Raw genomic sequence first — 26,782 nt, 5'->3', positions numbered from 1 at the left:
ATAATTAACGATTACGCTAGTAGTCCCTTAGCAGTAACAAATGATGGCGGATTCAGCTGCAGTCGCATATGGCGTGTCGCCAAGTCCTCCGCCATTTCGGCACTCTATTATAAGCAATATAATAAGGGAGTTTGTGGCATGTAGTATTTGCAGCATGTATGCATCTCAGGAATTGGATATCTGGCTTGTGTGAGAGGAGGGGATGAGTGTGTGTTTAAAGTGCAGGCAGTGGGAGGAAATAAATGCATCAGATATCTCAATAACCGACTTTGTTGCTCCAGGAACAGGAAGACGAGTAGTGTGATAGGAGAGAATGAAGAAAAAATGTGAATGAGAAAATAATAGTTGATAGTGTAGAAGGCGTGAGTGACTCTGAAAGTTTAGGAGATGGTTTTGTTTGGGAAAGTGAATTTCGATTTAGAGTGACTGACCTGCAGAGGAGCTGAAATGTCTTGGGAGAAGTATGATAAGTATGAAAGATGAGATTAGGAGAATGGAATACATAAATGCAAGGCAAATCAGAGTAAGGGAGAGAGAGAATTTTGGGAATGATAGGAGTGGAGAGATATTTTTGAAATTTCTCTCCACTCCTATCATGTAATTATGAAAGATTATTTGTTAGCAGCAATGGTAAGTTGTATACCACGAGTGAACAAGATGACACAATTTGGAGTAAAGTGGATGACAAACAATATCAAACAGGAATTGCATGTGAAAAAGAGGCTGTGAAAAAGATATAAGGAGACAGGTGAAGAGAAGATGCATGAAGAGTATAAGACACAGGCCAGAAGAGTGACTAGTATGGTAAGGAAAACGAAAATGGAATATGAGAGGAGATTGGTCCTAAGATCCAAAGAAAATCCTAGGGAATTTTTTAGATATGTGGTGGCCAGTAGGAAGAGAAATGACTGTGAAAAAATAAAAATGGGAATAGAGTGACTGATGCAGAGGACATAGTAGAATTGTTCAGTGAACACTTTATTGGAGTATTTCATCCTGGAGGAGTCAGTTTTAATGCTAGAGAGATAGGGCAGGTTCAAGGTTTAGAGGTACAATAGGAGAGTGTGTGTTTCAAATACTGAGTACTCTGGATGTCAGTAAAGCTGTGGGACTGGATGGTATTTCACCACAAGTTTTGAGAGAATGTGCTAGGGGAACTGACAGTGCCTTTGACCTGGCTTTTTTTTTTTTCAATTAAAGTCTGGCTGCAGAAAAGGTGCCCATGAAATGGAAGGAAGGTAAGATAGTGCCATTGCATAAGGGCGGTAGCAGACTGGAAGTATCTAATTATAGGCCAGTTTGTGTGTCATCAGTAGTTAGTAAGATCTTGGAGAAAGTAGTGAAGGACCGTATACAGCATGAGCAGATGAGGATAATGTTATCGGTGAGAGTCAACATGGATTTGTGAAGGGACGCTCTTGTTTTAGCAATATGCTAGCCTTTTATGATAAAGTTACAAGAACATTAGATGAGGGAAAGGCATATACTGCCATTTTCTTAGACTTAGCGAAGGCATTTTGACAGGGTGCCACATGATAAACTGATCTTTAAGTTGCAGCACATGGGTCTGGATGTCAGATTGGTCAATTAGATTCAAGATTGGCTGTCCGATAGGTATCAGAGAGTTGGTATGGTGGAGCAGGAGCAGAGGGTTTCAAGGAAGCAAAGGGTTACAAGTGGGGTCCCACAGGGCTCAGTACTTGGACCTATATTGTTTAACCTTTATATCAATGACATTGTCAGTGGATTGCAAGGGGATATTCAGTTGTTTGCAGATGATGCGAAGCTGGGAAGGATTATTAGTAATAGTGCAGATGCAGCAGTTCTGCAGGAGGATTTAAATAAGCTGGATAGATGGGCAAATGAATGCTGGGATCAGTTTAATGCAGCAAAATGTAAGGTCTTGAGGTTTGGGAAATATCGATGGGACACTGCATACTCTATGGGAGGAGTTATACTGGAGGAAATAGGGGAGACAAGAGATCTGGGGTTGGTGATTGATAGAAACCTGAATTTTAGGGGACATATTGCAAAGGTGGCAAAGGTAACACAGAGGATTGCTGCAATAATGAGAAGGACACTGACCTGCAGAGATAAAACAGTTATCATTCCATTGTATAAGACCCTGATCAGACCACACTTGGACTATTGTTCTCAGATTTGGTCCCCAGGATTTGAAGGTAATAAATTAACTGTGGAAAGGGTACAAAGGCAGATAACAAAGATGGTTTCAGGACTGTACAATGATAGTTATGAGGATCAGCTGAGGGAATGTGGACTGCAGAATTTGGTGGATAGAAGAAGGAGAGGTGATATGATTGAGACTTTTAAACTGTTGAGAGGTGGTTACAGGGTTGACACTGGGGAGTTCTTTCGCTTGGTTGAACAGCAGGAAGGAGTGATGACAAGAGGCCATCCCTGGAAGTTACGAAAGGAAACTGTGAGCAAGAGGGTGAGGAGTAGTTTCTTTGCATGGAGGGTGGTTGAACCATGGAATGCACTGCCTGATGGAGTGGTGAGAGCGAGAATGGTCAATGAGTTCAAGGAGTGGTATGATAGACTTTGTGTTTCTTAGGGGGGGGGACCTCCCCTCGATGAGTCTTGATAGACTTTGTGTTTCTTAGGAAGGACCTCCCACGATGAGTCTTTTGACTCCATGGAGGTCTGAATAATAATAATATCAAGCAATACATAAATCAGCATTTAAAATCAGGAAGATGGTTTGATGTTAAGTCAGGTGCATGACAAGGGTATACCTTATCTCCACTGTTATTTATCATCTATATGGATCACATTCTGAAGGAGAATTGTATTAAACCTGATATCTGTTGTGTCAATCTCAGTTCTCAGATGATGTCCTAGATTTATTTAGGAGTATAACAAGTTTGCAGGATTCTCTGCCAAATTGAATAACTGTTGTAATAAGTTGTTTTTATGAAAATTAGCATTAAAAAGACAATGAAAATAGACTGAAACATTGAAAACATCAACTGCAACCTGAACGGTGAACCTATAGGACCCAATGAAGAAAACCTTAAGAGGACTGTAGAAATGTGTTTAATGTAGTTCTCCTATGAAACTTTTTTTTATCTTTGCTTTTTTATATTTTATTATCATCTGTATATTTATCATACTTATATGTATAAAAATTTAGTTTATTTTGTTAATTAATTAATTTATATTTTCATATATTATTTATTTATTTATAATTATCATCATCAGTATTATTATTATTGTCTTTTTTTCATCAGAGGTCAGACTGGAGTAAATGATTAACAAAGCCATATAGATTGAACTTACTTTTGTGTAGGGTCATGTAGCTTGTGTCTTGTGCATATGTATGTTTTCCTGATGATGACCTCAATACAGAGGTCAAAATGTCATGTTATTTTTATAATTATAAGTAATGTAATTACTCCAACAGTGGTTTTGTGTCTATAAATTCTTCACAATGAATACCTGCTTGACAGCCAGTCAACGATCCAACTCACTAGTCTGTTATCCAATCCCAAATAATTCAGTTTATTTAACTGCTTGTCATGTGGCATTCTTTCAAAAGCTTTTGCAAAATTTCAATATCCCACTGTTTATGTATCTCCTTTGTCCAAGACATTTGTCGCCTTGTTATAGTATATAAGTGAGTTGGTAAAGCATGATCATCCTTTAATAAGCCCATGCTGACATCCACAGAGAATACTGCTGTTATCAACCCATTTCTTTATTCTCTCTCTCACATGCTTAACTCAACTCCAGATATATAGATTAGCCTATAATTTGTAAGAATTTGTAGAAGTTCTGTTGTAAGAAGCTTATTTAACAGCCATGGCAATGTTACTGCCAATTCCCTGGAACATTCCCTTAATCACATGGTGATACGTCATGAAATCCTATTGCCTTATTGACATCAAGCTTGTTTCCTCATATACCTCCTTCACATTCCACATTCACAGTTAAAGCATGCTCTTCTATGTCTCCTGTACTTGAGTTTATCATGATTTCACCTTGATGAGGATGAAACATCCTTATAAAATGTTCACTGGATACCTCAATAATGTCTTCTGCAGCAGTTAGTTACTATTCTACCATTTTCATCCATTAACATCATCTTAAAATAATCATTCTTCCTTATACTTGACACATATCTGAAAAACTCTCTAGGATTTTTCCTAGTCTGATTTGCTAATTTCGCTTCTACTGTTCTTACCAACTGAGTCACCTTTCTGGCTTGATCTTTATCCTCATGTGATTGATTGCTACCATTATTCATCTTGTGTTGCCTCCACAGTATCCTCTTCTTTCAAATTTCATGCTTAATTCCTTTATTCATCCATGTCACACCTTCCTTTTGAACTTCGGAATACATTCACACATTGATGCTGTAATGTATTTCTTTCTCATTCCCCAAGCAGCATTTATTTCCTTACCACTCAACTCCTCATTCCATGCTATAGCTCCAAACTGTCTCCTAAGCTTATCATAATCACCAGCTTTGTACTTCCACATATATCCTTTCCTCACAGAAGTCTGCATATGACTAGCCACAACCCAGGTGATCACTTCGTAATCACTCTCACCAACTGGAGGAAAGTGCGAAACCCCACTCGCAATTACATCTTCTGATGAAACGATCAGATTTAAAACTCTTGAACCTTGCATGCCCTCCTTTACATGCTTCCTGAGATAGTTATCTCTCAAGAACTCGAGAAATTCATTTTCCTTATTCCCAAATGCTATCTCTTCATTCCAATCTATGTGTTGCCATAATTAAAATCACCCATTAATAATTACCCTTCCTTTGTTTACAATCCAAGTTTTTTTATACATTTCTTCATCACTACTCTGCACATTCCCTGGCCTATAGCAACATCTAAATACAGTAGCAGACACATTAATCCAAACACACATTTTAAAGAAAAATTTTAATTTCGCAAAAAAATAAATATAAAATTTAAACTCCAACTTTCTCTAATAACTTATATGTTGCTCCTCTGTTCCTAATAAGTTCATAAATTTGCTTAGGCATGGACTCTACCAGTGTAGAACACATTTTTCTTATGTCTGCATCTCGAAATTATACTTTTTAATGGATTGTATTAATCTTTGTATTATTATTCTTCTTATTATTAATTATCAAATTATTATTCTTTGTATCACAATTTAATTTTCCTAGTCTCTTTTTCATTGTGGCCCACAAATTTTGTCTTGGGTTAATATCAAGAGAGTTACTTGGCCACTGAAGTAGTTGGATGTTTTGATTTTTGATGAACTATTTCACCTTGATTTTTTGTGAAGTGTGGCATGGAGTGAGATCCTGTTGGTAGATAAGTTCTTGTCTTTCTGGATTTGTGAGACTACTCTTTTCTCCAATATTTTTATGTATTGATCACTTTTCATCATACCGTCAACAGGCACAAGTGATCCTGGACCGTCAGGTGTAAAACAGTCCCAGAACATCTTTTTAGCTGAATGTTTAGGAGCTTGTTGAAGGTGGGAAGGAGAAATCTTCTCAACCGCTGATTTGCAGAGATAGGGTACTTGCTCTCCTTGGAGAAAGAAATGGCTCTCATCTGAGAACATGATTTTCTTCCACTTCTCAATAGTCCAATCTTTGTATACTTTTGCCCACTGGAGCTTCTTTTTCTACATAGCCCTCAATCAATAGTTGTTTCTTTTTTGGTCTGTGGGCAGTCCTCCCTGCTTCCATCAATCTTTGATGGAAGTAGGGAGGACTACTGCCAGAAACATTAATCCCATTAGCTGTCAAGTCTATTAAGCCTACAGCAGACAATCTTGGATTCATTTTGCTTTTTCTAACTAGTAAACGATCTTGAGTAAGTGTAGCTTTCCTTTTTTTGCCCACATTTTCCTTTTCAGGGGATATGCAGGGGGTAACTGCATAACCTTGTGGCATGGACCGATGGGGATGCACCATCAGTCTGCCCACGGTGAGTCCGCAGGCAGTTTTTGGCGGGGTGGCACCTGATGTCGGTGCTGCTAGGTTCAAAGAGATGCAGAACTGTGCGCCACCCCTCTCCATCATACTGCTCTGTGCCATTTGGCTTTGGGAACCCGCGATGCGGGACGACCGGGTGGAGACGCAGAACCGTTCCCAAACAGGCGTAAGAGCCTGTGTAGCTCAGTGGGTGTGGCATTTGCACACCAGGCACTTGACCTCACGAAGGAAGACTTAGTTTCGAGTCTAGTTGCCGACTAGAGGAAATTTTTCTAATCCTTTTTTCAACCGGTTCCCAAGTTAGTTGATCTCTAGCACGGGCAAGCAGGTTTTTCATCCCGTAAACTCAAGAAAATCAACCATAGAACCCACATTATCTCAGACATTAAATATATCGTGTTAGAGTTAGGCACCACGAGATGGCAGCATTTGTTGAGCCATCTCTCTTCACTGTGTGCCACTTAATTAGTGATAGCCTTGGTCCAGCTATCTCTGATTGCGTACCAGTAGAGATTGAACTGCCTACTCAGTCTCCAAAAGTTAGATAGGGCTAAAACGCCCTCTCCTACTCCCTATATGGGAATACATACATACATACATAGCTCAAGGCAAAAACATGATGTTAAAAAAGAGAATAATGATGTCATTAAATATTAACAGAATTGAAGAATTTAAAATATTTTAAGTTAAAACTTTGAAGGAAAACACAGATCTAAACCAAGAAGTTGTAAAATTAAAATAAGACTTAACAGTAAAAGTCTTAATATGTTATAATAAGGAAAAGAAACATGTATATCAGTATAAATTCAGATCTAAGTTCGTAATCCAGGTCACAGCTTCAGGAGCTGCTTGTAAGAAGTCATTCCAGTCATTCTGATGAGCACGGAAGGTGCATTCTTCTACAATATGTTGCATAGTCTGTCGTGGAGCACCATAGTCACATTCTGGAGATGTTTGTCTGTTCCATTTATAGAGAGTATCTCCACATAGGCTATGATTTGTCCAAATTCTATTTAGTACCGTCCATGTTTTGCGAGGTAGATCTAATCCTGTGATGATTTGATCACCTTTAAAGATGTTATGCAAATGTTGTTTCGTATTTTCCTTCCATGTTTCTTTCCACTTTGATAAAGGATTAAAATTATTTAGCACCAGTTCTTCTGCTGCTCGTAGTGATGGATGGCGAGATCCTGATGAATAGGTAGGTTCGGATTACCAGCAATTTTTTGGAATTCGCGGACTAAAGAATTCAATCTACGTAGTTCTGTAGGAATAATGCCTGCTAAAAGAGGTAACCAATATGTTGGGGTCGATGTAATATATGGGAATAAAAAAGTGTTAGCTGTTTTTTTTTTTCCTTTTCTTTCAGGAGAAAAGGTATCTGTCTCCCTAAACCTCTTTAAAATTGCATTAACAGTACCCAAACCAACATCACACTCATTGGAAATTTGTCTTTGAGTCATGGATGTGTGCTGAGAAAGAGTACATATTTTTGAATGCTTTCTTAAAGATGTATCCATTTTACAGCTACACAAAATGAATAAAACACTATGAATGTCAACTTGGTCACACTATTAAAAATGCACAACACCAATAATGAACATCATAGGGACAGATTAAACAGTTAAAACATGCAGCACTCCACCAAAATAGTGAACTTTACCAAAATTTTTGCAAATTGAAACAAAAACCAAACCAAAACCTAAAACTTTATGAAAATTTGGCTTGTTCAGATCAATTTGTTCGCTACTGTGTGTCTATTATAACTGATTAGTTATAATAATAACTATATTCTAACTAAACTCTGTAATTTGGTTTTTACACACACACACACACACACACACACACACACACACACACACACACACACACACACACACACACACACATTCTTAATGATGACTTTTGTTATGAAAGTTAACTTATTATATCTTCATGGTACAGCCTCCTACTGATAAGATTTCATTAGTGAACAAGATATCTGGGCATTAATGCATACTTAAGTTAACTTGCAGTTAATGCTAGCTATTTTCAACATAAATAAAAAAGGATATATATAATTTTTTTTCTGACAGAAAAATATTTAAAATTTCTTATAAGTAAAATTTTGAATAAATGATTTAGAAGTAAAGCAGCATTTGTAAAAAAAAAAAAAAAAAAAAATTCACATTTGACGTCTGTAGACGGCGTATGGTCAGTGGTCACTGCCATACCTCACATGGTTTTGGCAATGATGTCTTCTTCTAGAATAAGTGGTAGGGTCGCAGATTCCCTTTCCACACAAAGTTTATAGGACAATCACAAACATCCATGCCCATGGTGGGATTTGAACCCATGGCCTCTTGGCTGGAGAGCAGACACACTAACCACTCGGCCAACCAGGCTGGCTAGCAGCATTTGTAAGTTAATTTAAAAATATAAAAAAAAATAGCAGCATTTGTAAGTATTTTAAAATTAAAGCAACTGTTCCTTTACCCTTTCTTTCAAATAATACAGATAGTTCTTCCTATGAATCACTGAAAAGAAATGGTAGTTGTAAAGTTTTTGAAGTAAATAATTTTTGAGTTAACAAATACTGGAAACTTCTACTATCCATTCTACCAAAAATTCTGTTATCCCTGCAGAAAATTTAACTCCAATTTATATTTTATAGAAAGAATCAGTCCTACAGCAATTGCTACAGAAGAGGAAACTTTTGAATGTATTTTAATAAGGAAGCATGAATGGGAATCTACTACAAAGAAAGCCTCTAATAGGTAAGTGGTCCTTCTGTTTTCTGGGTTGATGGTACAGGATGATTGAAATTATCTATTCTTACACTGTAAACCAACTTGGCTGAAACTCATTAATCTAAAACTTTTCAAAATTATACACATTCAATTTATTTTGTTCTAAGTATAAATGATGTTATTACATAATTAAGTTTTATAATCATCATTAACAAATAAATGGAAATATGTCAGTATATTCAGTGCTCTTCTTTTAGCTTCAACACTACTGAGTATTTCAAGTGTATTCTGACTCTGAAAGTACTAAATGTAGAAAACCCACCACCCAGATGGCAGTATCGTAACATCCCCTAAAGATATAACTGACTTCCTAGCATCATTCTTCTCTTCTGACTCCTGCACAGATGACCAAAGCACTTTCATCTTTATTAGGAACACTGCATCACAGGCCCCCTGTAGCCTTCTGCCAGAAAGGCATTAAGCTACAAATCCTGGTGGTATCCCATCAGTTATGCTTAAGAGGTGTGCTTCTAAACTGACCTGTGTCCTTTATCATCTACACTATTATACTTAGCTGCATCCAACCCATAGCATGGTACTGAGCCCATATATAGCCAATCCAAAAAAAGAGAAAAGAAAAAAAAAAGATAAGTTCTACCATTAAACTGTCAATCTATTGCTCTCATCTGAGTGTTGTTTAAGGTAATGGAGAAGGTCATCAACAGTCAGCTAGTCAATGACCAGCAATATGGATTCTTTCAGTCATGAGCTATGGAAAGATTTGGAGAAACATGCAGATGTTCCATAGTGCTCTGTTATTTAGCCCACCCTCTTCCTTATATACATAAATGACCTTTTCTTGTTGACCTCAAATTCTTTCCATAGTTTTGCTGGTGATAGCATTCGCCATTCATAAACCCTGCAGTACTCTATTATCTCATGCTTCAAGATCATCCGCTATCAGTGTCCTAAACATCGATCACTATACTATCCTTTGATGGGATGAATAACAACCCCCTAGTCATATTTAATGGCTCTAAAACACACTTTTGTCTTTTTTCTTGTGGGAGGGAACTTAATTCTTCTCTCCCCTATGTTTGATAATGCTCAGCTTAACAGTGACAACCCATATCTCTTCTAGGATTAACAGTTACTTCCTGACACAAACACATCACTTTCATAGTATTCTCAGCTTCTAAAAAAAACTTAGTTGCTTTTTTTTTTTTTTTTTCCAGGTCATTACTTTACATCTGTCCAAAATCCACCCAATCTTGGAATACTTGGGTCACATATGAAGTATTGCACCAAACAGGTCTCTGAAAATTCTTGATAGTGTTTAAAAAGAGGAAGGTTTGCCTAATTTGACAACCCCTGTTACAGATGCTCTCCAGTAAATTCCTCACTGATCAACACTTTTCACATTGTATATCAGATATTTCCACAAGCACTGTGGAAATATTTGATATAGAGCTGCCTAACATCCTTTTACAGTTAAAATACTGATTCACTGAAGCTGTTACTTCTGTTTATCTCTCATTCCATCTAATTTGATTTGTGGAATAGCCTTCCCAATGAAGTATTCATTAAAAATCTCCAGTTCATCAAGAATATCAACAGATTACATTTTCCCATGACCTCTGCCCACACACACACACAGCATTGATTTGCTATGGACTTTACATCCTCTGGTATGGGAAAGTGATATATAAGTACCTGCACAACTCATACTACCACCACTATTTAAGATCTCTACTTTTATGGAAATAAATCTGAGTTGACAATTTTTGAATATAACAGAACATCCCAGTCTGATTTTAATGAAATTTTGTCTTTATATATCAAACTGTTTTAATTTTAATTCAGTTAATTTGAATAAATTGACATGCGCAAATGAAAATTCATTCCATAAATTATATGAAACATTTGTTGGATCGTACATCCTTGCTCTGAATCCGCCATCTTGTTAGAACGTAGTTCTTATTTAAATTATCTGTTTTTTTTTATCTTAATTAATTGTTGGTTGATTACTAATCCAAATTCGATCATCGACTAACTTTAGCAATCTCACTTTTTTACAGGCCGAGTTTAAAATTAATATTTAAGGCTTCCGCAAGGTCCGATAAACTTTATGAGCAGAGCAATGAAAGAGAATCAGGCAAACACCAAATTGGAATCAATAAAACAAAACATTTAATGTAGGGTTACATAACATGTACATTAAGTATAACTTTGAAAACAAGATAATGCAATCAACTTAGTTCAAATACTTATAACAAACATAAAATATTAGGCATCAGACATCCAGCTGTCAATTTTATATTCTTCCGAATAATTCAAAATGGTTCACACAGTTCAATGTTACAGAATCTTACAGTAAATATTCTTGAAGTAGAATTCTCTAATTCTCTCTTAGTCAACAAACACTTAATTCAATTATGAGGCAGTTATCACTTCAAGGGGGAAATACTTTAAAGCTCCATACTTTGGAGTATGGAGCTTTAAATACTTTAAAACTCCATACTAATTTTAGTAGAACGCCACAGTTAATGTTAAGATATATCAGGCGGAGCTAACTCTTATTTCTTCCCGCTGAAATATAAAAAAAATGGACTGCTCTTACCGGGTTACATCCTTTGCACATTGGATTCACTATAGGCACATTTAAAACTGAAGTTAACTATCACTTTGAAGTAACACTATTCAAAAGGAATCTTCACTATATAACTGAAATATTAAACATAGAGCTTCACAAGTCTTGATGCACTCGTTTCAGGTAATCTTATTTTCTTCTATGCATTAATTTCAGCTTTGCTCTATTCTTCCTCAAAACAATTGGAATTCTACGTAATTTTAGAATTCCATAGAAATATTCCTAATTGCCTATTAATTTCCCGGTCCCTTCTTAATTTATTTATGGCATTTCCAAATTCCCTTTACTGCCACCCCTTACTTCACTCCTTGCTGTCCATAAGCTTTCCTCTTGTTTTCTTTCGTTCTCCAATTAAATATGTTCATTCTTCCCGCCAAAATCTGGTTCTAGCTAGTTCAGCTTATATCAACTTCTTCTCCCTTCGAATACCGTAGCTCACGTTCCACGCACGTGCTATCTAAAATTAACTCTGTTTCCTTGACAACAGCCAATCAAATCCAATCAGAAGAATTACATAAAATTACTTTCTCTTTCAGTAATGATAAATAAAAAAATATCATAGTTCACATAGGGTACATTAAACTTACATATATACATTCTCTTTCAAATAAAGAAATAATCCATAGTTCATATAAATCCCATTCAATCATAATAAACACAAATTCTATAACATACATGCACAGCTTCTTATAATATTATTATATAATAAAGTAAATTAAAAGAATAATATTTTTATACAGAGCCTTTTTATTACTATTACATTACTTAAGATTATATTATTAAATAATAATAAACAAAATTCAAGGCAGTTATATGAATAACACACTATAAGCAAGAGACAAACGATAAATAATATTTACAAGTCTTGCCTTTGATGTAGGATTATGTTGGATTCTGAAAGAAGTATTAACAATTTTCATTTCTCTTCATTTAGAATCCAACACATTATATCATATAAGATCTTTCTTATTATTAGCAGTAACTGTGTGTGCGTGTGCGTGCTGTTTTGGGGATAACGAGTTACATTATTTTGCAACAATATGTTATATTCTGGCAGAAATAAACTTAAGAATCTAGTTTTCATAAAATGCTATCTCTGAGTTTTCCAAAACTGGTATACAACATTTTAAATGAGTTGTTTGCTACCACTTGGCCCAGTTTACAATTTCTGTTTATAATAACTATAGTGGTTCTTCAAGAAAAATGCCTAGAAAAAGCATAATCAAGAATAAACTGCAAATTTGTATAATTCTCTAATTATGTCCTTGTTTATTGCTTTGATGTTTTTTTTTTTTTTTTTTTTTTTATATTGCAATAGTTTAGATCAGTATTTGAAATCTTATTCTTATATTGAATATGCTTATTCAAAAAAACCATTTATATATTTTCACTTATTTCAGGTCGTGGGATAAAATCTATGTTGTTTTACAAGGGCATCTGTTGTTAGCCTACAAGGACCAAAAGCACTTCAAACAAGTAAGAATACTCTGTTGTATTAATTTCTTCTGAAATAATATTATTATATTATTAATAATAATAATATGCTGGAAATTTTTTAAAAAAAATTATTCTACTTTACTTAAATATAAAGAGCCAACAGGCTTCATTTCGGCAATATAAACATTATTTAAATTAAGGGGATATTAAATCCCACATGTTTTAAAACCGAATAAGAAACTTAAAGATCGGAATCAGAGAGTTTCATGCCGAATATAGTAAACTATAAAAGTATCGGCGATTACTAGCGTGAGCTAATGCAAGTAGTCCTAGTACGTAGTACAAACTTGGGCAACTCGCAGCAAAGGTGGTAAAGTTCTGATCGTTAATCTTGGTATTTTCCATACATTATGGAAATTTCTTGGTACTATTCTTGGTATTTTCCATACATTATGGAAATTTCTTGGTACTATTCTTGGTATTTTCCATACATTATGGAAAATACCAAGAATAGCGATCAGAACTTTACCACCTTTGCTGCGAGTTGCCCGAGTTTGTACTACGTACTAGGACTACTTGCATTAGCTCATGCTAGTAATCGCCGATACTTTTATAGTTTACTATATTCGGCATGAAACTCTCTGATTCCGATCTTTGAGTTTCTTCTTCGGTTTTAAAACAATGTGGGATTTAATATCCCCTTAATTTAAATAATTATTCTACTTTATTTATTTTATATTACTTAGGAACCTGATAGCTACCATCGAGGTGAAGCTCCCATAGATGTCAGAGGAAGTACAGCAGATATTGCAGCTGACTACACGAAAAAGAAACATGTCTTCAGGTTAAAGTAAGCCTTTCTTTATTAATAATACAAATTAATAATGCTGCACCCAGCTTAATATTTATATCTGACATCATACATACATGCATATTCAGCAAGTAATTTTTTTAATTATATTTTACAGTAGTCCACACAGTTATTAATTGTTATGCTAGACATTTGTTATAAACATTAAGTTAATTAATTAATGTATTTATTTTTATATTGTGACTTCCACCCACAGAAAGGTTATAAACCTGTAGTACGTTAGTACCATGGATGAGTTAAAGATTTTTTCAATTTATATCAATTTTTATAATTTTTGTTTCATATTTATTTATTCATTTTTTACCCGCATCAGGCCAGCAATAAGCAGAGTGTTGGTCTCATGCTGGGCAACGAAATTCATCTACTACCTAAAGATAATCACAAACGTTCATGCCCATGTCAGGGGTCAAAACCACAGCCTGTTGGTTAGAGAAGTGTAACACCAACCACTTAGCATCCAGGCCAGCAAAACCAGTAAGTGATTTCCATGAAGAAAATGTTGGGATATCTATAGACAGCTAAGCTCTTTTTGAAATTACATTAACTAACCTTCACAAAATGTATTATTAAGAGACCTCTATGAAGTAAGTAGACTTATTGTGGAAGGTCTCACTCAGTCAGCAACATATTAATACTAGACCTTCATGGAGTCAAAAGACTCATCATGGGAAGTATACGCTGTTACACAGAAAGCCCATCCAACTGTGCTTTAAACTCATTCAATGTGTCCACATTCACCACACTGTTGGGCAACTCATTCCACTCTCCATGCAAAGAACCTGCTCCTCATATCCTCCTTGTTCTACCCACTGCTCACATTCTATGAAAAAATGTTTCACATTAAACAACGAATGGGAAGCAAATCGGAGTAGGAGTGAGAGAGTTATGGGAATGATAGAAAGGGAGAAACTAGGAGAACCAATAAAAGAGAGGGAATGAGAGAAAAGCAAAGCAGTGCTGGAACCAGGGATGGAGAGAAGGCAGGTAAGTGGGGGAACAGAGAAAGAAAGTGTTAGAGAAGAGAAAGTGAGGGATGTAGGTGAGAAAGGAAAAAACAGAATGGTAAGAGATGTGATGTATGGAAACTCGATGATCCATGGTGTACAAGATAGAATGCCAGAGGAGTGCTTGCCTGGAGGAATGACAGATAGTGTGATTATGGCAATTAAGCAAGGTGAAAGGGTGGATGAGATGATTGTGATGGTGGGCACAAATGACTTGAGAGGTAGTGTGAATTGGGTGGCAAGAGATCTGAGTTTCATGCTTGAGGTTGTATGGAAAATGACTGAGAGAGAAAAGATAATGAGTGTGTTGCCCAGGTATGATAATACAGAGCTGCATAGAAGGGTATCGATAATGAATAGTTTAATAGCCAGAATGTGCAAAAGAGAGGCTTGGTGGATGCTTGGAGGGCATTTGAGGACAGAAAGGAACTGCATGCGAGAGATGACCTGCACTTGAATAGGAAGGACATAGGCATCTGGAGAAAGTGTTGTTCTCTGAACAAGTCAGTGTGTCAATGCAGGTAAACTAGAATTATACACAATTTGCTGATACAAGACAGTGAGTCATCTATCCAACTCACTAATCTAGCATTCAATCCTATCTGCTCCAATATACTTGCCAACTTGTATGGAAATCTGTCAAAAGCCTTTGCAAATTCTAAGTATATCATTGTATACATGCATCTTACTTGTCCTCACTTATGTTATAGCACATAGTAAGTTGGTAAAACATGACCTCCCTACACTGACAAGGACAGAGAATACTGCTGTTATCATTCCACTTCTGTATCCTACTCAACCTTTGCAACACTTTAACTACAACTCCATATATACAAATCAATCTGTAATTTGTAGCCTTAGTCTTATCACCACCTTTATGAAGTGGAACAATTTTACCTTTGTTCTACTCCTTTAGGACTTGTTCTGTTGCAAAATTCTTGTTAAAGAAATAATCCAAGACTGATGCTAACTTCGTGGAACATTTAGTATATATCCTCTTCTCTTTCTCCCCCCCCCCTTGTGATTAATCACTTCTACACATTTTTGGCATGTGTTGCTGCATCATTTCTCCCTTTCTTATGCACTGAGCTCTGCAATTTACATTCCCTCTTTTCTTATAACCTACATTGTGGATTCCTAATATTTCCTTAATTATTTGTCTTTGAATCCTCTCCACAGTTTTATCATTACTGCTAAAACCAGGTGACTAGCTTTGCAGGCATTAGTCCTAGCATGATCAAGCCTTGTGCCTATCTCCTTTTTCTAGTTGTCAGAATCTATTCTTTATCACAGCAATAATACACTGTGATCCTTACAACTCTTGTGTGCCTTCAGAATTCCAGGGAATCTCTGTCAGTGATCATCCTCAGATTTATCTCCTCATCTTGCTCAAACACATATCTATGAATACAGTATGCAGCATCTCACTTCACTCCAAAAAAGAGAGAGAGAGAGACTACAATACAGAAAATCTGTAGAAGAAAATATATAGAAATCTATATCATAACTGAACTGATTGACTTAGTATTCATCTCAAATTTCTGTCTCTTCTGATATAAATGAAGAATGAATAAACATAAGCAAATTATTAAAACAAACAGCAGAAGAAATTGTTGAAAAAGTAGCATACAAAAAGGACTAAAAATTTGGAATGATGAAATATCAACAATTATAGGGGGAAAAAAAAAATTAAAAGCTATACTTTCACAGACAAACATCTGAATCACTAGAAGCATACAGAACTAAAAGAAATATCACAAAAAATATTGTAAGGAGAGCTAACCAAGATTCTTGGTATATATTCATTGGTAATACTGGAATTGATTAGTCATTAAAGCATAGCTTATAAATAAATGAGTTTGAATTTTGTAGAAATTTCAGGAATCTCAAAAGAAGAATGAACACACCATTACAAACAGTTATGGTGCAGTTCAATACTTAGTAAAGAAGAAACAGAAACCGAAAATGTAAATAATATAGGAATAGATTTCATGATCAGCACTTGATGATAACACATCTACCACTGAAAATTCCAGCACTCTTCACAACCTCTTTGGCTCGTTAGTTGTGGCAGTAAACAAACAAACAAAACATTCTCTCACAATGAGTCTTTTACTTCATGGAGGCCTGGATAATAATAATATATAATTTCATCATTCTGAACTTTCACTTTAAAATAGACATAACACTAAATAATGACATTTACGAGCTTACCGAACAGTATAACTTTGACCTCAGGAAAATTGCCAGGTTTCACTGCTTTAGGCCGTGAAATGGGAAGAATGCCCCTACAATTAGTAAAAGTGAACTGCAATATGTTGAACAGTCTGCATTAATAATGGCTATGAATAACAAGTTCAAAGGCACTTTCTCCATCACATGCATGAGCTTAGCCAGATATTACTTACATGCAGTAAGAATGATGTTGTCAACAACTAGAAGAAAATATCAAAATAGAGAGTATGTGTGCTTAATCAGCTATTAAAAAAGGAATACTAGTGTGAAAATCAAACATTATTAATAGATAGCATGGAAATCTGAACTCATACACTATACAGGAAATGTGTGTGCAATACACTAACAAATTACTCATGTTCCATCTCCAGAAATTGAAGTTAGTCTTCCATAACTGTAGAATTCTCAGAATTCTCTAGGATTTTGCTTTACTCTTTCAGCCAGTCTCTTTTCATATGCCAGTTTTTCATTCCTTATTACACTTGCCACCTTTATGGCTTGTCTGTATACTCCTTATCCTGCTGATGGGTGCTCTGTTCTGTATATTCTTCCATAACATCCTCTTTCTCAGAAGCTCCTGATAATTTGCAATGAGAGGTGGATGATAGCACAAGTGGTGAATATTGGTGCTAAAGGATAAGTTCTTTTTTGGAAGCTTTTCATGACAAGTCATTCTTTTTGCATCATGTTTTTTTGCATGTTTTGTGATTAACTGTAAGGGTAGGGTGCATAATTTTCTGATTTGTAAAGGTTTAATATTTGTTTTATTGTATATTATATTGTGTGTCATGGTACTGATGCACAAAACAGTGGGCCATTTTAGCATGCAAGATTATGTTTGCTGCAGCATGTTTGAAATGTACAGCCTTTGCAAAATGAGACATTTTTGGAAGGAGAATGAAACTGGAGAACATGTCTGTCAGAAGTGTTTTGTGAACGAATGTCATAAGTGTGAAGAGAGTAAGAAGAGTAATAGCAGTGAGTTGAAAGGCAAAATGTGTGATGATGCAATTGGCATAGTTAGTGTTGCAAGTGGTATGAGTGACTATATGAATGACACTGTGGAAAATGAAGAGAGTAACCAGATAGTAATGGAAGGATAGCACACTTATGTGGAGTTCTTCAAAAAAAAAAAAAAGAAAAAAAAAGGTGAAAATGAGGATCAAATTTTCTGTGGCAATTCATTGATAAGAGGAGTCCTTGAGGAGAGTGTGACAAAATTGTGTTTTCCTAGAGCTAAGATGTCAATGATGCTATAAGGATGCAGAAAGTTAAGGTGAAAGAGGTGTTTATTTTGGCTGGTAGAAATGAAGGGCGTGTCCGGACATTTCATTGTCTGGAAAATTAATCACAGAAAAAGTCATTGCAAGAAGGTATATTACAGAAAAATTCTTCGCAAGAAAATTTGAAATCCTGTGGTCATGTCATTCTCATATATGAAAGAAAAAGGAAATATTTTATGTATTATTTTGATTATATTTAGCGTTCTGAAATTTTTATTCTGTATAAAGTTATTAATATTTTTTCTTACTTAGATACTACAGCTCTGTAGATGGAATATTAATTTTTACAAAACTGGGATAGGGTGGTTAGGGAGAAAGGACATCATATTTAAGAATATTTAGGGATAATAGTTATTTCCAACTAATATTTATAGTTAACTATTTACATTTATTGAAAATAAGAGCCAACAGGCTTCACTTTGGCAAAGTTAAATTATTCAAAATACAGTAAAAATACAAGCTGACTATCGAAACCTTAGTATTACATTTAGGTCTGCCTACTCACTGATGAGATCTCAAAAAAGGTCAAAACCGGTCTGGGTAGTAACCTTCTTTCATAACGTAGAACAGTAATACATCTCCTAGGAGCTGAGTTTTACATTATGAGAAAATACTAAGAACAGTGATCGGAGCTTGCTCCACCTTTACTGCGAGTTGCCCTAGCATTGCACTACCAGGTGTTGGCTTACGCTTGGACTCGCCAAACTTTATATTATTATTATTACCCAAGACCTCATGGAGTCAAAGATATAGTTTTCTATATTCGGCATGAAACTCTAAGATTAGAATTTCTATCCTTGAGTTTCTTATTCGGCTAAGAAATAATGTGGTATTCAATATCCACTTAATTTTGAGCTATTTACATATTTATCTGAACAATTAACTGAACAATATTCTAACTATTACTAGTTAGAATAGTTATTAGGGATAATAAAATATTTAAGAATAGTTAGTGAGAAAGGGCACAATATTTAAGAATACTTATTCTTCTAACCATTCACTATTTTTCTGTTCTGCACATTTAGACATCCATCCAGGTGTGATATATTTTTTAATCGAACAAATTCAGAAGGTGAGATGTTTCAGTTATTGAATACATGTGTATTTTGAAAATCACTGCACTTTTCCTGCATAGTAAAGACATCTTGTAAGCTGCTATCATTTGCAGGGCTAGTTTAAGATCATAGGTGCACTTTTGAGTAATTATATTAAAGAAAGTGATAATAAAATTACATAAATACTATCATCATTATGTAAATCAGCATAAGGTAAATTGCCATCTGCATCTCAATACTAGTCTTTAACTTTTTCTCCAATATTAGTATTTTATGACACCAAGAAATTTTATATTTAGTCTTCTTTACTGGAATATATATATATATATATATATATATATATATATCAGAGCATTCTTGCACAATTCTGCCAGCGAACTGCCTCATCCTGACTGAGATGGGATTATTATTGGGTCTTTTCAACCTGAACATCATTGCTACCACTGTGCCACAGAGATTCTGAAATTAATATAAAGTCAAATTCTGAAAAGTTATTGGTCATCCTAGTAATATTAATGATATTAAATAAAAATAAAAATCCTTATAAATTGTTTTTTTATAACTTCATATTTTCATTCCATACAGATTATCCACTGGAGGAGAGTATCTTTTCAAAGCTGAAGATGATGTAAGTTATTCAAGTCTGTAAATTCACATTTATTCATTATAATTATTTAAATATTGGCTATTTGAAACTTCTTGTTATCTGAAAACGAATCTCAAGTCCAATCAGATTGTCTAGGGAAAGATATGTTTTTAACTCAATTGCTTTTTTTTTTTATCAGCTTGTAATTGCTATGCACTGGCATAAAAACAAATTATAAATATTTTTATTTTTTAAATATAAATTTTCACTGTTTAATGCGTTATTTTGCAGTTTGGGATACATCAATTTTTTTTTAATTTATCTATATGTCATCATCATTATTGTCTGGGTTGTGCCCTTAATAGGTATACTGAATACTATAAATAGTGCTACACAATTATTACTAGCTATTCTGGTCTTGTTTCTAGTTCTTTTTTTCTCCTATCTGTTAAAGCGATCTTCATTTTAGATTAGCTGTGCTCACCAATTCTTGAATGGTAATAACGTCAAGTTCCTTTCTAATATAATAATTCCTCAATTGTATAACCAGAGTGGGAGAACAATTTGTCAGTCAGGTAACCGAAGGGTTGAAGGTACAATCACATGGTGCTGTGCCAGAAGCCATTTGATATACAAACCCATTCAAGAGTTGGGTAATAAAAGGTTTTTTTTTTCACTTGGAGGTCAAATAATTGATAGTTCACTATATCTTCATTTTTAATATGATTCTGTCATTGATAGTATCTGTTCACTCCAGTTATTTTCTCCACAACTCTCATATTTGAGGTCTTTAGTCTTTAGCTAGGCTGTTTTATTTCTAACTCAGCTTTCAAATCCATAAGTTAACATTGGTTTGAACCCTATCTTGCATGCTGCTGATTTGATGTTTTGGCTAATTTTTCTTATTTTTGTTGGTTATTTAGTCAATTGGCTCCTCACCATACCATATTTGCTTATTCCCTATTTCCATATTTAATTTATCAGCCTTATTAAATTAAACTTCATTAAATATGCCTAAAATAGCAGAAATATTTTACTTGTTCTATAAGTTTACTATTGATAATGTAGTTAATTTTTCCATATTCCTGCCTGTTTTCATAGTTTTTGTATTTTTATTGCTGATTTGTATTGGATTTATTTAGGCATCTGCCATCATCTGCATAAAGTAAACAGTTGTCTTTAATATCTCTGATTTTTTGATATCAGGTTTAATACCATTTTTTTCATAATGTGATTTACATAATAGCCTGGTTAGCTAAGTTTGTCTGCTCTCCAACTAAGCGGTATTAGCCAAAATCAAACTGTGGACATAAACGTGTTTAGATGATAGATTGATTTCTTATTTAGTGTGACTCCTCCTCCTCCCCTTGCTTACTGGAACTATGAAATGGCTTGAAATCATTTTTAAAAAAGCAGAAATAGCTTGAAATCATTCAGTTGTGAGATGATGTAAAGTTAGGAAGGATTATTGGTAATAGCACAGATGTGGTAGCCCTTCGGGAGGAGGATTCGAATAAGCTGGACATATTGGCAAGTAAATGGGGATGGCAGTTTAATTCAACTAAGTGTAAAGTCTTGCAGTTTGGGATACATCGATGAAAGGCTGCATACTATGTTTCAGTAACTACACTGGAAGAAATGAGGGAGCAAGATCTTGAAGTGATAATAGAAACTGGAAGTTCAGGGGACATATTACAAAATTGGTGAAGGTGTAGCCCCCAGAGGTTTACTGCAATTCTGAGAAGGAGGTCCTGAATGATGATAATGATAATAATTTGGTGAGCAAAGTTTCCAGATTATCTAATCCTTAGGCAGCCTGCTTGTGATACTTATTGTATGACAGGATTACAGTCTTTCATTTGAGTGGAATTCTCATAAATATATAGATAATGGTGGTGATAGCATACATCCTTGCTTTGCACCTGATTTTAAATTAAACCATCTTCTGCACATCCTTCAGCAATGAGTGCTGACTTACAACTTATATATGGACTATATGTGTACTATATGTAAATTGAGACATACATCTATAATTTTTCTGACCCTTCAGTTATCAGAGCAGCATCTTCTGATAAATGAAGTACAATTACATGGTTATTAAACAGAAATTGGTTGACATGCAAGGGTTGATTGTTGTTTTGAAGGTCAGATAAACAGTTGAGTATTAGTTGGTAAGGAGTTATTACCATACTAATGTGGATGGGATTTTTCATAGCCTCTTGTTTTCTTCATCTCTCCCATTCTATCACTGGAAGCTGTATAAGAAGGAAGTCAGGAGGAGGTTTTACTTCCTGGAGAGTGTGATGAGTGTTGAGTCCATGGAAAGCTGATGATAATAATAATTTAAGAAAAATTCTAGTTTTTTTTTTGGGGGGGGGGAGGAGAGGGATTATTTACCAACTGTTCAAACTATAAATACTGCTGATTATAGTTTATTTTTGAACTGTTCACAACAAATTAATTATGTACCTTACTTTGAGCACATGCACATTTTTTTCCTTGTAGAAAAAAGGTAAAAGTAATTTTTTTAAAAGAAATATAATATCAAAAGTAGTAGTAAATTTTAGTAAATTATTTTCAGATATGCAGTATTATTATTACTTCATGGAACATGATCTTTTCACAACCCAAATTTATTTACCCCCCCCCAAAAAAAAAAAGTTTTAACGATTATTGAATTATGCTTTAGCTGTGTTATAAAGAGGACTTTGATACATTTGCTTCATAACTGTTTATTTTGATTCATAGTGATTGTAGGTGGGGGGGAAAGATGAACTGCAGTTAAGTATTCATTCTGTGGAGTGAATTTGATTTCTAAGTTTATGAATAAATAATAAAGAAAATTTGGAACAAAAAAGCAAATTTTTTAAAACTTGGGTATATGTGATATTCTTTAAGAACAAAGAATGCACTGACAGCTAAGCGTAATCAGGCAAAATTAATAATAATAATAATTATTATTATTATTATTATTAACATCTGACATCTATGGAATCAGAGACTCATCGTGGGAGATACGCACTATCACATACAAATATCCAAATAACTATGTGCTTGGGTTCCCAAGGTTACCAGTAAGATCTTTTAACAATCATTGTTCTTCACTTAAATATTGTTTGTGTGAAGTCTGTGTTTATTTTAGTATACATCTGTTTATTATATCAACTGGTTCCTCGAAAATTTTAATATAGAACTGAAAACGATGCAAGGAATAAATTAAACAAAAGTATGATGCTTCCAATATTTTGTCTCTGTCACAAAGACATCTTCAGAGGTGAAATATAAAATTGTAACAAATACACAGGCAACACAAAGTAAAGTGGAACGTAATAGAGAAAATCTGGAATCTTAGCAGGAAGAGCAAAGAGCACCCTTCCTGGGTACCACCAACTCAATTTAGGCTGTAACTTAGGATGTCTAAGAATTACTGTTTTCCATGTTTTGGGAAGTTTAACACAACCATATTTAAATTAAATTGATAAAAAAACCATCATAAAGGACAGCTGCAGATTCCAAAAGATACCTCTCATATTTGAACTTGGTGTCATGAAGCATTGTTGTTTTTTTTTCATTTAATTTTTGGGTGGTGTTTAAAGCATAATCTGCTAGACCTAATTGTCCATAGTCATGACTGCAAATGTTTTTTTTTTTTTTTACATTATGCTTTCATTGTCCAGCTTGAAGAAATGAGAAACCCTGTATACATTAAGAACTGAGAAAGGAAAAAGATGGTCCTTAGGAGAACAGATAAAGACTTCTAGTTTCAAGTGGGGTTTGAAGGTAGCGCAGAGATTGTAATTTATCTTGGATAAGTCAGAAAACAATATTGGCTCTTTTTTCTGATATGGACAGGGGAAATCTTGATGTTCAAAAGGTTAAGGATTGGAGGAGGATTAAGTATTTTGCTAATTCTGTTGAAATTTTAGCTATTAGATAAGAATGTGTGAAGGATGTCTCATTGGAGCAGAGATTAATGACTTTGTTAGAATACTAGAGCCATTAATCTGTGTCTTAGCTGAATTTAATATTAAATGGCTGGGACTCTAGGCTTAATTGGAAGCAGTAATTCATTCCTTGTGCTGTTTCATTCCATTAAATGTCTTAACATGAAGAAACCGTCTTTGAATTGAAAAACAGTTTTCTATGTGGCTGCCACCGCTCATAGTTGACTCATATTTCATAGTTGTCGCACCCCTATCATAAATGTCAAAGAAACATAATTCCAAATTTAAATTTTGCATATTTATGAAATCCTTCTTTTTTTTTCAATAGGAGGAGATGAATTCTTGGCTTCAGAAGCTACAAGCAGCAGCCTCAGATGAAGGGTCTGCAGGTCCTTCTCGTTCCCAAACACTGCCTGCCAAAGGAGATGAGAAGAAGGATGAACACAAACGTCGCAGTTTTTTCACCCTGAAGAAAAAGTAATCAAACCTTATCTTTTAACCTGGCTGCCTCAAAGTAACAGCTTGCACTTTGCCCAAGATTTTTCCCACAGGATATACTGACAGCTTTTTTTGCCACCTACCACATCATTGGGCACGTGGATGGTGGCACCATTCTGCTTGACACTCCTGGGCAGTGGATAAGTTGGTTGTTGAAACTGCATTCAGTGTGTTTAAAGACTTAATTCCTAACATTTACCACTGGTCATCATTTGGGCAAACTTCCATTGCTGGTGTGCTGTACAGTAGGGAAAGGGAGGGGGGGGATTTCTTGTCTCATGCTTATTTATCTGTAATACGCTAACATTCTTCATCGTCATCATCATCATTACTGTTTAAACGTCATCCTGTCCATGTACAGCTTTCTGACTGCTTAGATTACATCCAGTATATATATTTTTTAATCACCTTCATAGTTTTGTTTTGTGATAACATAACATCATATGGCTGGATAATCCATTTAACATTTGCTGAGATTTTCAGAACAAGCTTGTTAATCAGCATGGCATGGCAGAAAAGAATTTCTGCTTGAATTAGTTAAATTGTTGTTTGTTCCAAAGTTAAATTAATGTAACCATGCATCTGTTAAAAAGAAAAAAAGTAATAATAATAAAAATAAATTAAATTGTAAAGTCTCATACTAGTATTTAAATCTAATTGCAATACCTCAATCCAAATGTACAGAATATCCAGCACTGTTTTTGTCCAACATTACTCATAGTTCTTACTGCTAGCTTAGCACTTTGGGTGCTACACACTCTAATGTACTGTATACTTGTTTCATAGTCAGGACAGTGAGGCAGCTCAGAGCGAGCAGCAGAAACAGTGATGTGACATGGCCAAGAGAAAACCAAGAAACAGAACACACATCTAAGGCTTCCACCATCCTAGTTCCAAATAGACCTTCTGATGTGATTGTTCAGCCAAGTCCAGGGAAAAAAAAAAGCAACAAAAACAACAATAAAAAAAAAGAAAGAAAAAAAAACTGTTCAGAATGTGCCTCTTTATTGTTTGGTTATCTTGTTGTGTCCCATGTACATGTTACTTGAATCACTTCAGTTTGTTGGGTGCCTAGTGTTGCAATTTTGTATCAGTACTGTACACCTCGGAGTTGTAGCAACACAGCATTTATTGGCTTTTCTCTGCCAGTTTAGGTTGTGTTTAGAGAAGGGTTGTTGACTTTATGTTGTTGGCCTCTCATGCAGCATCTTCGGATTACACCCTCCATGCCATCTTTTCGTATTCAGAGCTCTTTATTGTTACAGTGGTTATATATACAGACTTATCCTAAAGAATTCTTATTTGTGCCAGAATTATTGATGTTTATTCTTATTCTGTGCTTCTGTAGACACAAAGATTCAAATAAATCATTCTTACAATAAAGAGTTGCAAGTTATTTTTGTTATTTTTCTAAATATTTTAAAATATAGATTTTTTTTTTTTTTTTAATGATAATCCTATACATGAGAGTTTGTTCAAGTTATAGTACCTTGAATAAGCAGAAAGATCAAGAGGAGGAGGAAGAAGAAAACAAAAAGAAAACTTTTTCCATAAATTTGAAGACCTGAAAATCTGTATCCATGCTTTTAAGGAAGTACATATGAGGCAAATTGGTTCCAAAAGATAATAGTATAAAAAGAATAAATGGAGGGGGGGGGGACTTTTTGTGGGAGTCCGTGAATGTTGAAAGTCATTGAATATGTTTTAATAGACATAGAGGAAAGTGCAGACATTACAGTATGAATTCTGATGAATTGTGCAAAATGCAAGCATGGCTCATTCCATTTGTTGTTTACAGGAGAGTAAAGTGAATTAGTGAGAGTTAGGAAACTCTTAGGGATGCCATCTCTAATGTGAGAGCAGTATTCAGTTGTTGGACAGATGAGTAGTGTTTTCAGAGTTGCATCAAGCACTATGGAGAGATTTCTCCTTACAAAGTATGCTTTTCCAATTTTCCAAAAAAAAAATTTTTTTTTTCTAATTAATGATATACATAAAGTTAAAAAAGAATTTGCTTCTCTTTATCCAAACACACTTTATTAATAGAAGTAAATATTTTTTTGTAAAATATTCAGATATTTATAAAAATACATGCAGTTCATGCATACAAAAATTTTTGATGAACTTATCATGATGTACATCTTGCATGATTGATAGATTCCGTGACTCATTAACGTTATCAATATATAATGGAATATACGTAATTTTACACATAGATAATGTAAAAAATAAAATAAATCCTGTGCCTCTTTATTCCCTTAAAGGGAGCTCTTCTATCTGCGACCAACTGTTATGGAGAGGCAGCGCTTAGCTGTCACTTAAAATTGAGCACATGGCTATCACTGATTTTAGAGGCAACTGAAAACAAGTGTTGCTATTTTATGGTCGTAAACACTTGTACTGTTGTCTGAAGTAGCGTAAAATTCTTCCATTTCACTTCATCAGGATAATTACATGAATAAACTAGAAAACAGGTAATAGCAGTTAACAACCGTAGTGAAAATATTTGAACATGAATAACATGAACATAAAAGTGT

At 34.7% G+C, this 26,782-nt stretch overlaps 1 protein-coding gene across 7 annotated transcripts in view; it reads left to right on the top strand.

Annotated features, from left to right (window-relative positions):
* Positions 1-25,628, top strand: part of LOC150095089 (spectrin beta chain-like) — a 577,773-nt gene extending 552,145 nt beyond the window's left edge. For 5 of the 7 annotated variants that reach the window (XM_090411296.1, XM_090411298.1, XM_090411295.1 and 2 more), the window contains 6 exons: positions 8,607-8,709; positions 12,733-12,808; positions 13,516-13,619; positions 19,803-19,845; positions 24,076-24,224; positions 25,032-25,628. In XM_090411296.1, coding sequence (XP_090267422.1) covers positions 8,607-8,709; positions 12,733-12,808; positions 13,516-13,619; positions 19,803-19,845; positions 24,076-24,224; positions 25,032-25,074 — 518 coding nt within the window. In that variant the 3' untranslated portion in view covers positions 25,075-25,628. Of the gene's footprint in view, positions 1-8,606; positions 8,710-12,732; positions 12,809-13,515; positions 13,620-19,802; positions 19,846-24,075 lie in introns of all 7 variants that reach the window. The other 2 variants (XM_090411299.1, XM_090411293.1) reach the window with 1 other exon arrangement.
* The last annotated feature ends 1,154 nt before the right edge of the window (positions 25,629-26,782 follow it).

Source organism: Typopeltis vanoorti, chromosome 21, assembly GCF_054136105.1.
Source record: "Typopeltis vanoorti isolate ZY-2024b chromosome 21, IOZ_Tvanoo_1.0, whole genome shotgun sequence".
Lineage (NCBI taxonomy): Eukaryota > Metazoa > Arthropoda > Arachnida > Uropygi > Thelyphonidae > Typopeltis > Typopeltis vanoorti.
This window is presented reverse-complemented; position numbering and strand designations above follow the sequence as displayed.